We start from the raw sequence: 12,097 nt of genomic DNA, 5'->3' as shown, positions 1-12,097 counted from the left end.
AAGGGCTGATGGGAAAGTGACGCACCCACCCTCCCTCCCCCTCCCCTGTTTAAGCGGGGGTGGGGCAGCCATCTTGAGCGTTGGCAAAAGGGGTCTAGGGGAAGGGGCTGCCACCATCTTCACTGTGGGAATGGGCTGTCACGCCATGGTGGAGGCTGCGGTCGAGCTGGGGTGGGGGATTTGTAGCTGCAAAGATGGACGAATAGGGATTGATCGATCGATTGATTGATTGACTGGCTGACTGACATATTTATTTATTTATTTATTTGGCATAAGCTGGAGAGTACATGGAGCATTAAAAGTATATAAAAATATGGAAATATGTAGTCAATTTTGTAAGTTATGAGGAATTCAAGAAGTTACATGGAAGTTAATTGTGTTTGGAAAACAGCATCAGAGACATAGGTGGCAATTAGACGGTGAACCAATTGAACAGGTTAATAACTTTTGTATATTTAGGCATAACCTTTTCCAAGACTGGACCTTGGGCTTGCCTTCATCAACAGAGTACACTCAGAGCAAACGCCCATTTGAATTTACTGCAGTGTTCCAATATCTCAGGGGTTGCCACAAATAAGAGGGAGTCAAACTATTCTCCAAAGCACCTGAAGGCAGGACAAGAAGCAATGGGTGGAAACTAATTAAAAGCAACTTAGTACTAAGGGAAAAAATTCCTTGACAGTTAGAACAATTAATGAGTGGAACAACTTGCCTGCAGAAGTTGTGAACGCTCCAACACTGGAAATTTTTAAGAAAATGTTGGATAGCCATTTGTCTGAAATGGTGTAGGGTTTCCTGCCTGGGCAGGGGGTTGGACTAGAAGACCTCCAAGGTCCCTTCCAACTCTGTTGTTGTTGTTATTGTTATATTTTGGGTGTAGATCCAAGAACATCTGCTGCAGCAGTTAGAGCTGAACTAGGAATTTATACGATTCATGCACTATCCAAAATTAGAGCATATAACTAACTACTGGTGCAAAGTCAATGAAATGAAGCCTGATGGACTCCCCAAGCTTTGTCTACTGGAGGAAATAAAATTATGATCACAAATCTCCTGGATCACCAAACTAACAAATTTTGTAAGAAGCAGTGGCCTAACAGGAGAACAATTCAAAAAAGAGCTGTCCAAGGTGGGTAACTTGAAATGGCTGAGCAAATACAAACATACATCATAGGCCTATAGGCTTATCAAAGCTATCATTTTAAACAGTATTTTAATCTAATTTCATTTTAAATGGTATTTTATTCTAATTTCATTTTAAATCATATTTCATCCGATTCCATTTTAAATTGTTTTTATCAGATTTTAGTAATAATTTGTGTCTGGAACCCTGCACTTTGATATGGCCCAAGGGCTAAGCTCTGCTAAAAAAAGAAGTTACATATCAGTTACGTATAATTAAGGGTACAATTATTAAGAGATGTTTCCAGTAAGCAGGAGCACAATTCTGAACTCAGGCCTTGAGCATTGTACTAGACTAGATTATTGGAAATTTTCACAGATAAATGAAAATAGGTGGGTTTTTTTTAACCCGTAAATATTAATGTATCAGTCCAACCAGCCATGGGTTTGCTGATCAAAAGCCAGTATTTAAGATTAATTACTGCCCAATCCTATCTGCAAGATGGGTCAGAAAACTAAAAATAGTGACTATGACCACGCATAGCCTTGATCTCTTTTAGTGCCAAATATTTTAAAGAGAAAGGTTGCAATCACATTGTGACCACTATCTTGACTTTTTTGACTTCTCCTTATGGCTAACTCATAGGGAAAGATATAAAGAAGATATTTTTGATACTTCCAGTGCTCCTTGGTATTGGTACTTATTCAGAGGACCAAGAATGCCAGTAAAAACTATAAACAAATGCCAGTGACGGGTCTTATAATTCATTTTCAGATGGCTAATTTTATGTTAAGCTAATATCCTAAGAAAGGCCAGGCCAGGCCTAGTCATGGTTTGAAAGAGGCAACTCCAGGATGTAGCCTAGACCAAATGAGAATTCAGAAACTGAGAATTCTGCAAACTAATTGTGTTGCCAAGAAAATAAGTGGTTGTGACTAGGCTGTCATCAGAAATAGAGCTTGATTTATCAGTAAGTTTATTTTGTGAATTAAAAAAAAGTTATGTTGCTGAACACATAAAGTGAAAGGCTGGAGGTTTCAAGTTTGTCTCCCAGATGCTCACTATTCAAAAGCTGGAACTAAGGATCTAAGTAATCCAGGGAAGCTAGCAGGGAATTTTTCCAAAGAATAGGTAACAAAAGCTTCTTCTCTCCTCTCCCCCTCCTCCCCCCTCCCTCTCCCTCTTCTTTCCTCAGATTTGTTTTCTCTATAGCAGGTCAGTGATTGTAATTTTTAGCGGAGTTTTAATTTTTTCTGCCTATTTTTCCAGACTGGAAATTCTCTTCAGATGCTGTTTGTGATCTTCACATTTCTGTGTTTTTATCTTTACCTTTGATGTTTACTTCAAATTAGAAAAAAAAACTTTTTAAACATTTTGTTGTGTGTGTAAACCTTGTTAAATCTATGTACACCTTGTGATATTGATCTGGCTCCCAAAGGAGGAAAGGGGGGGGGCAGACTGATTTCCCTAGTCTCACATTTCACTCTACAAAATTGATGCTGTATAATTTATGACATTTTTATCAGCCTTATTTTCTCACTAATTTAACCAGGCAGGTTTCCAGGCTCTGGGACCCTTATCTATCATATATGTTAGGGTTAAAGGTAGGACCTCTGATAACAGCATCCTGTAGCAGCATTAATTACAAAAGCTGCACTAAGTCAAGATGGCAGGGCCAGAGTATATAGAACCAATTGGCTTCTATGGTAGGAATGGAGAATTAAGACCTCTAATCATCACCCTACAGGCTCAACCCTAAATCTTATCTCTCTCTCATATACACTATCAATGACTCCCCATCTCATGAAATACGACTCTGGGCAGCTAACAGTAATAAGAAACACAATAAAACAATACAATGAACAAGAAAAACCAGATGCCTAATCCAACAACTTGTATTTATCCAGCTATTCCAAGTGCCCGAGGAAAAGCCAACAACTAAGAACTTTCCAGGAGTTTAAGGCTGGTTGTGGTATGTCCAGATCTTAAAGAGAAGGATGTTGCGTAATTACAATTCTCATCCACTTTCAGAATTTTCAACAAACTTTAACGATTTCTGTTTGGTATCACTCAATTTTTGTCTTCATATTTTTTGTATTTATGTATTTAATAAATAGTGAAGCAAAACCATGGCTTACCTGTGGAATGAACATAACTATATCAATTTGTTTTAATTGCATATCTTTGTCACCATAATAAAATGTCATGAATAAGTGGGCTTTAATCTTGTTATAAAGTCATCTGACTAAGTGCAAATGTTTAGACTTAATTATGTCAGTCTGGGAAGTATAGTATAGCAGCAATCTTTTAAGTCAGTTAAGACCAAAGGCCCTCACACCTTAATCCTCAATCATTACATATTTACATTGGTTTTGTCCATTGCCCTTCAAATTGTTTTGCCCTCATTTGCATCTTTACTCAAATAAGCACAGGATTTCCCTTAGTTCAATATGTGTGTGTACATAAATACATGTGAAAAGATGGCGTTTTGCTTGTTTATATTTCTGTAATGATCTGAAAAAGGAAACATGTGAGTTTGTGTGTGTGCACATATAAATAGTAACTCATTTGATGCTGTATACTGATATTTTGAATCAAGAATCGAAGCTTTGGAGAGCAACATTTGACCTCTTGAAAGAATTCTGGCTATGCTACAAAGACAGCAATCAAGATAGCAGTTGCCTTAATTTGTTTACCTACGTGAGGAACAGCATTATGCAGCTACAGACATGTGAGCTGGCCTATCTGGATCCTTGCACAAACAGATTAATGACCCTAGGCAACTTGGCATAATAGCACAAAGCTTCACTGGTGCAGACGTTTTTGCTTCTGGCCCCAACAGCAAAAAATTGGCCTACGTGCTTTCTAAATGAGGGACCTCAGTATCTTTCACTGTAAGATAAAAAACAGCAAGACAACTTTTAATTGCTGGTGTGATACAAAGTACCAAACAGGGGCTGAAGAGAGGGGATATAGCTTGGCATTCCTGCTCAGGCATGAATCTGAGTGAGTGAATCCATATCTCTTTCAGCCTACCCTTCTTCTTTAAATGCAGTTTTTAAGTTTCCTGGTAGGGAAATGCGAGCTTAAAATACAAATTTTCTTTAAACTTGAACTTGTTACAAAATTAGTAGTTCACATATTCTATTAAGCCTTGCTTATCTATAGTTTGAATAAACTAGTTTATTGGAGTTCTGCATCATAAAACATTAAGCCAGCTTACAAACCACCATACACTAGTTATGTATTGATCACACAATATAGTAACCTAAACTGGACCTATGGTGGCTTGGGATAATGTGCAGATTCAGCCAAGATGTACTCAGGAGGGAGTTCATAAAAACTTCGGACAATTTGTCTGAAATGATATAGGGTCTCCTGCTTGAGCAAAGGATTGGATTAGAAGACCTTCAAGATCCCTCCCAACAATGTTATACTTCCAGTTATTTCCTTGTACATATTTCTGCTGCATTGGCTTCCAAGATACCGATTCAGTTGCAGACCCGCACAAACCAGGAATTTCAAAATTGCAGAGTGCTTATTTATGCCACAATCAAAATTCACTTGAGTTTCCAAATTGCAACTAATAAAATGATTTAGATAAGGAAGACTTTTTTGTGACCATAGGATAGGGAAAAATACATTGGCTGAACAATAGTTGAATGAAATTGTGTAATCAAATATCTTTTTTTAGTCCTATAAACATATTTAACTACAAAAGTGCATATGAATATCCAAGCACTTCAATAAAATTGACATCCAAACTCTTCACCAAAGTTTGCATTTATACATATCTATTGTTTATCTACATCTATACTGCTTTACTTGTCTTTTAATGCAAGGGTCCCCAATCCCCGATTCAGGGGACCAGCACTAGACTGCGGCATGCCAGAACACACAAATGGGCTACACAAACAAGCAAAGCCCCATCCATAGAATGCAGGCAGCATACAAAACCACACCCCCTCTGGTCCAGAGAAAAATCCTTTCTCCACAGAACAGGTCCCTGGGGCCCAAAAGGTTAGGCCACAGTTTTAATGCATATACAAAGATTAGACACGGGATAGACAATTCAATTTATTATAAAATGCAGCAGTTCATATAAAACATGATATCAAACAAGCATCATAAAAATCAATAGGTAGTATTTTGAAAAAAAACACTAAAAAGAAGTGCAAAGTTTTAAGTCTCTTGGCAACACAAAAGTTAATTCTTCCAATGTGAGCAATAGTTTACTGTATTAACCATCACTTGCAGTCTCCTACATTTTTTCATGCATCCAGATACAAATCTCTTTTATTTAGAAAGCTAAGATCCCTTAACGCAATTTGATTTCAAAACAAATACAGTTGATATTCTGGCAGTCTGGGGGCTGGTATGTACAGGCACAGTCACAAAGTGGACACAGGCGTGGAAAGGAGCAACTTCTTGGTTCCAAGCCCTGTTGGGAAGTGAACAATCATATGTTGTTAATCCACAGAATGTTCTCCTTCAAAAACTATTAATCTCTTCAAACTGAAGGCATAGAGTGATTGCAGAGTGATTAGCATAAAGTTGCTAGAATTGTGATCTGTGTTTAAGGTTGAGATACTAGGCAGCATCCAAGGACATCAGCTGGAAGTCACTTTGAATGCAGATTCATTTTCTTTCAGAGTTTCTATCTCACTGAAGACTGAGACAAATTGCACTATTTTTCTTCTCAGGAATAGTCAATTAAATTAGTATTGTATAAGTAGTTCTTGACTTATGACTGGTTGCTCAGCAATTACCGTATATACTCGAGTATAAGCCGAGTTTTTCAGCACGTTTTTTGTGCTGAAAAACGTCCCCTCGGCTTATACTCGAGTATATACGGCTTATACTCGTTTTTTTTTTCTTCTTTTTTTCACATTATACCGGATGGCGCAAACTTGGCGGGCTTTTGCATTAGCGCGGGGAAGCCCTGCCGGTGCAGTGAGAGGGCGGGGCGGGGGAGCCGCCAGCCTTCTCGGCTGAGGGAGGGAGGGTTTCCCCGACCGGTAGCTGCCTCATTTCCCACCCTCGGCTTATACTCGAGTCCCCAGTTTACCCCAGTTTTTTGGGGTAAAATTGGGGACCTCGGCTTATACTCGGATCGGCTTATATTCGAGTATATACGGTATTCAAATTTACGACAGACCTCCCCAGGGCTACTTACAACCTGGTTCTGAAGTTCCAATGGTCAATCCCCTCCGCCATTATATGACCAGCCGTCAGGTCGTATTTATGATTGTTTGCAGCACCCCACAGTCACCCGAACATGTGTTATGACATTTTTGCTGAAACCCAATATTTACTTCTGGTGTTCAGCAAAAATGGTCCATAGCAAACAATGTGTTTGCTTTACAATCATGGAGTTTGCCTAACAACCGCCACAATAAGGTGTAAAATCGGATGTCTACTTTATAACTGTCATAATGTATTACTGTAATGGGCAGGTTGTAAATCAAGAATTACATGTATTCCATTCATTCTTAAGTGATTATCACTTCACTATGTATTGCTTTATTTCTCAGTCATTTATCTTTTTCAGCTCAAAATTTAATTAATTTTTCTTGGCGTTGAAATGACATCTCATCCTTAAAATAGACATTGTCTCTTGTCTGTTTTATTGAGAAGGGCTATTTCTGATTTTTTTAAAAAAGCAATCCTACTTGTAAAAGCTAACAAAAAGTGATATTCAATTGAGTACATTTTATTCACTGATATTCACTGATATTCCTTTTCCTACAAACCTAGACTTCCAGAAATTATGTTTTCTCCATGGCTAGAATCTTTGTTCTAAGAGGCTGCTGTCTTTCCTATAGTAGTCAGAAATCTAGGGACATATTTATAATATGACTGGTATGTTCTTGGATAATCTGGTTCCATCATAAAATGAAAACCACTCAAGAATACATATAGTCCTTGAGAAGCAACCCCATTGGTAAGTGATAGTCATAAAACGGAATGTCATATGGCCATGAAATTTAAGGCTTGAGCAGATTTCTCCAGCACTGCATGTGAGATGGAATTTATGCGGATGTTGTTTGGGGATGGTTGCATAGGCGTTCCTTTTATATGTCAGTAAATTTGAATGTTCTGGTTAGGGGGTCCCCAAATAGCAAAGCACAGAAGTGGAAGTCGGATCAACCAAACAACACACAGGATGTGCAGCTCAGTACAACATGCAGTTGGAATTTGGGAAGTGTTTGCACTGGCGCATCGGCAGCCCTCTGCAATCTCCACTTACTCATCAACCCCTTTGCAGTATAGTATGTAGCAATGGCTACAGGCAGTTGTGGGCAACTCTAAATCGGCAGTTGCGGAATTCTCTCATTTGCTATCATTAGGTGAATCTTGTGCAGTTACAGCATCAATGCAATATTGCAGGCTAATTCTGCCGATTCCAGCCGTTCAGTTCTCACCCGCTCAAGGTTGATACAGCTTTCCATCTTTCTGAGGTCAGTAAAATGAGGACCCAGATTGTTGGGGAAAATATGTTGACTCTGTAAACTGCTTAAAGGTAAAGGTAAAGGTTCCCCTCGCACATACGTGTGACATAAAGTTGTTCCCGACTCTAGGGGGTGGTGCTCATCTCTGTTTCAAAGCCGAAGAGCCAGCGCTGTCCGAAGACGTCTCCGTGGTCATGTGGCCGGCATGACTCAACGCCAAAGGCACATGGAACACTGTTACCTTCCCACCAAAGGTGGTCCCTATTTTTTCTACTTGCATTTTTATGTGCTTTCGAAACTGCTAGGTTGGCAGAAGCTGGGACAAGTAACGGGAGCTCACCCCGTTACACGGCAGCACTAGGGATTTGAACTGCCGAGCTGCCAAGTTGAACTTTCGATCGACAAGTTCAAAGTCCTAGCCCCTGAGCCACCGCGTCCTTCTTAGAGGGCTGTAAAGCACTGCGAAGCAGTATATAAATCTAAGTGCTATTGCTATTTGCAACCGCCTACCAGTTTCCTCATTGATTTTTCCCAGTGGAACCCAGCAGTGAAGGTCACAACTGACAAGTTACAGCAGGATGCTACAATGTTGTAATTACGAATCAGTGGCCAAGTGCCTGAATCATAATCACAAGACTACAAGACACTGCAATAGTTGGACCTATTGCAAGTGCCCCTTGTGCAGCACTGTTGTAAATTTGAATGGTCACTAACTGAATGGTCGTTCAATGAGGACTATCTGTATAGCCAAATAAAACTGCTCCCCAATCTAAATCCAACACCAGCCTTGCCCTTTGGATATCGTCTTGGCCCAAATGCAGAAAAAACATAATTTCCAAGCTTTCGATTCTATTGACCCACAGTTGTCTGGAATAATTTTGCAAAACTTAAAAAGACACAATGTGTTTGTTTCAGATTGGAACAAAAATACATTTTCCATTTTACAGACAACCCTAACATTTGCTAAAGGCTGGAGGTTTTCCTGTAGACATTCAACACAGCCCTAACAACTGATTATCTAAACCAGCTAACTCTTACTCTAGAAAAAAAGGGCACTGAGAAAACTCACATTAGCACAAGAACAGCAGTGATCTAGGCAATGGGCTGGAGTGGGAAGGGCACAATCACAGGATTCGGCACAAGCCATACAGCATTCACACATAGACGGCCAAGGCCGCTTCTCACAGGAACAGCAATTGGCACAAAAACCTCTGGCCTGAGCAACAGTATTAAAAAACAAGACAAGACATAACTTAATTGCAAAAGAACTACTTAGAAAAAAATAATAATTCCATCTCTATGGTTTCTCACTGGTTTCTCGCTCCTATATAATTTTTTTCTTGGATTTATTTTTCTAATATTGTAAATTACAGTAGCCCTCAACTTACGACCACAATTGAGCCCAAAATTTCTGTTGCTAAGTGAGAAAACTGAGTTTTGTCCCATTTTGTGACCTTTCTTGCAGCAGTTGTTAAGTGAATCACTACAGTTGCTGAGTTAGTAACAGCGTTAAGTGAATCAGGCTTTCCCATTGACTTTGCTTGTCAGAAGTTCACAAAAGGTGATCATGTGAACCCAGAACATTGCGACCGTTATAAATAAGAATCAGTTTGCCAAGCATCTGAATTTTGATCACATGGCCATGGGGACGCTGCAACGGTTGCAAAGTGTGAAAAATGGTCATAAATGGTCACTTTTTTCAGTGCCCTTGTAACTTCAAAATGTCATTAATCAAATAGTTGTAAGTCGAGGACTATATGCAATCCATAAGTATCTAAGCAACAACAATGCATGTTGGCAATCTTTGGAGAAAAACTAATATAAGACTAAGTAAGGCAACAGTGGAAAATAGATCTGACTAAAGTATATGGAATAACTGCTGCAATCTATGCGAATGAGAATCCATCAGGATTTCATAAGATTAGTGCCTAAATGCATTATTTTTTGCAGATTTTCTAATGGAAAACTGCTGAAATAAGAGCAGTATTAAGATGGAAAATAGTTGAAATCTTATCCTTTGATCTCTAAATCCCCAACCGCTGACTGTCTCTATCGCTTCTCCCAGTTACCAGTAGGCATTGTCTGAGGACCAGGACCAGAATGAGGAGCAGCAGGTAGGCACCAACAACCAAGAAAACAATGGCAGGGAGGGGCAGGAACAAGGTGGCAGCAAAGGGGAGATCTGGTGGAGGATTCAGCGGTGGAGTCTGTAAGATGGAAAAAATCAAAGGTAGGTTGACAGTAGGAGGGGTGAGGAGTAAAGGAGGCATAAATGGAGTTGCATGCAAGACCAGCTAAGTCCAATATCTGATTTTGATTTATTTAATTTATACCTTGCCTTTATTATTTTTATAAATAAGTCAAGGTGGTGGAATATATCCAGCATACCTTCCTCCTCCTATTTTCTTAACAGCAACTCAGTAAGTGGATTGAGCTGAGAGAGGAACTAGTCCAAAGGCACTCCCCTGGCTTTAATGACAAAGGTGGGATTTGTAGTCTTCTGCTTTTAAGCCTGATGCCCTAACCATTAGATCCAACTGGCTTGTTTGGTAAACTAAACATTAACAAATCAAACAGCTCTGATTGGAAGTCTTTATATACCAAATGTATAGCTCCTCCAGTAATCAAAAGTTTGAAAGTCAGATAATCTTTCAGCTTAATGCTCCAAATACAACCAAATAGCACATATTATGACACGCTTAGTGCATTTTGTGTTATATGTTAAATATATGATATAGTTATCAAATGCTTAAATCTGAGATTATTTCACAACACTCAATGTTCAAAATACTTGGGTTTGAACTCTGGGCTTCTAAGATAACTGATCTGTAAGTATATTTATGAAGTGCAGTTCCATTCCTATGGAGAGCCAGAAAAGGAGAATTATTGAACAGATCTAAAATAGGTGCTGCACTTACTGCCATTCCTCAGTTGAGAAATGAGTCTGGAGGCTCCATAGATGTCAAACAGCCTTAAGAGAAAGAGAATATTGTCAATAAATTGCACCACATAAACATAATGGGATTGATAAAAAAACCAGTCAGGATTTAAGAAACAACTAATCAAAGTTTCTGTTTGCATATACATTCTTTTCAAGTAGCATAAATTTAAAGAAAAGCAAGCCCTATTCAAAACCAGATACCAATGATCTTGTAGCTTTTATATGCACCTCAGATTTTTGATTAGCTAATGAATTTGTAATGAAAATATAATTTTTCAGATCCATTATGATTGCAGGTTCCGAATTCAAAAGCTGTCTTTACTAGGAACAATTTCCTAGCCCAAATTGCTTCCCCGATGGTGAAAATTAAATAAAAAATTCGCACCCTAGAATGGTGTCTTTCAACTTAGCCACTTTTAAGCTATGCAGACTTCAAGTCCCAGAATTCCCCAGGCAGCAATTGCTGGCTCGGGAATTCTTGGAGTTGAAGTCCACATACATCTTAAAATTGTCAAATTTGAAAAACATGGGGCTAGGAAGTACCAAAGCATCCTTAACCGGGCCTTTCTTTCTCAGCCGCAAAACGGGTTAAAATCGTTTCCCATCAGCATTCACCCTATGGATGTTACTCATCTTCCAGCAAGTTGCTTAGTTAATATTGATAAGCATCGAGATGACACTATGCGCCTCGCGAACCAACCAACAACCCCGCAAGGCCCGTTTTCACAGTTGTCGGATTTTCCTCCCGCCAGGAATACTTCAATGCTTCCCGAATTTCTCCGGGTCGCTCCTTCTTTCGGCCTAACCTCACATGGTTGTTCCGGAGAAAAGGACCGAGTTAAACGGGATCTAAATCAAAACCGCGTTCCTCCGTCGCCAAGGAAACTAGTTCCACTCCAACGTTGTGCAGGCTCCTACGGGTTCCCATCGCGACCAAAATTCCTGAAGCCGTGTTGGCTCGCAGAAGAGTTCAGATAAACATGTGATGTCATCGAGAAATGCTTCCCGTATCAGTTCTGGGTCATCCGCCATTTGAAAGCGTAAACTCTACGTTCTGGCAACTGCCTCTGAAGTGACGTCATCGGGGAGCGGCAGGAAGAGGAGGGTTTTTCAATTATCATAAGGGAGGGGGGCAATATTTCAATGTTTATAGGGGAATCCAAACCTTTTCCTATTCCATCAGCAACATAAATTATACACTCATGTCTTATATTTCTAATCATTCAGAACAAAGGATCGTTGTTTCTTTTCTGTTTAATCTATACAAAGTGCATCGGCTCGTTTCTTTTACAAACCCACCCAGCAACAAGACTGCTCTCGGGCGGGCCTTTCGAGCATTATGGCAACCAATCATAATCCCAGAATGATGGGGTGGTGTGGGAAGGATACAAAAGACGTATTCCAATTGGGAGTTCGTAGCGACCTCTGGCGGCTGTTTCTCCGCGTGCTACGCCTGCGCATTTGCTCTCCGTTTCTACGGTACTGCGCAAGCGCTCAGCGCTGGTGGACTAAAGATTCATTCTTTTAAGGAGTAGAGAGAGATACAAAGAGCTACTTTCAGATTTCATTCTCATATTTTCC

The 12,097-nt window shown here is 39.6% G+C and overlaps 1 protein-coding gene across 5 annotated transcripts; it reads right to left on the bottom strand.

Moving 5' to 3' along the window:
* Positions 1-5,187: 5,187 nt before the first annotated feature.
* On the bottom strand, positions 5,188-11,576 carry LOC131198553 (uncharacterized). 5 transcript variants are annotated; one of them, XM_058183328.1, is made up of 5 exons: positions 11,328-11,576; positions 10,494-10,546; positions 9,645-9,782; positions 8,645-8,791; positions 5,188-5,564 (listed from the first exon to the last, which is right to left on the bottom strand). In XM_058183328.1, exons 2-5 carry the CDS (start codon positions 10,497-10,499, stop codon positions 5,442-5,444), a joined length of 414 nt encoding a protein of 137 aa, XP_058039311.1. In that variant the 5' UTR covers positions 10,500-10,546; positions 11,328-11,576; the 3' UTR covers positions 5,188-5,441. The 5 variants fall into 5 exon arrangements, with proteins under 5 accessions (XP_058039311.1, XP_058039310.1, XP_058039314.1 ...); XM_058183327.1 differs by having other exon boundaries at positions 11,323-11,575; XM_058183331.1 differs by lacking the exon at positions 11,328-11,576 and adding an exon at positions 11,217-11,282.
* Positions 11,577-12,097: the final 521 nt, after the last annotated feature.

Source organism: Ahaetulla prasina, chromosome 4, assembly GCF_028640845.1.
Source record: "Ahaetulla prasina isolate Xishuangbanna chromosome 4, ASM2864084v1, whole genome shotgun sequence".
NCBI lineage: Eukaryota > Metazoa > Chordata > Lepidosauria > Squamata > Colubridae > Ahaetulla > Ahaetulla prasina.
The sequence above is the reverse complement of the archived record's forward strand: the minus strand, read 5'-3'. Positions and strand labels throughout refer to the sequence as shown.

Coding starts and splice junctions, on each gene's coding strand:
- LOC131198553 (XM_058183328.1), bottom strand. Junction 8,792..9,644: donor TCCTCAGACAATGCCTACTG/GTAACTGGGAGA, acceptor ACTGTTGCTCAG/GCCAGAGGTTTTTGTGCCAA. Junction 5,565..8,644: donor ACTGCTGTTCTTGTGCTAAT/GTGAGTTTTCTC, acceptor ACTTCCCAACAG/GGCTTGGAACCAAGAAGTTG.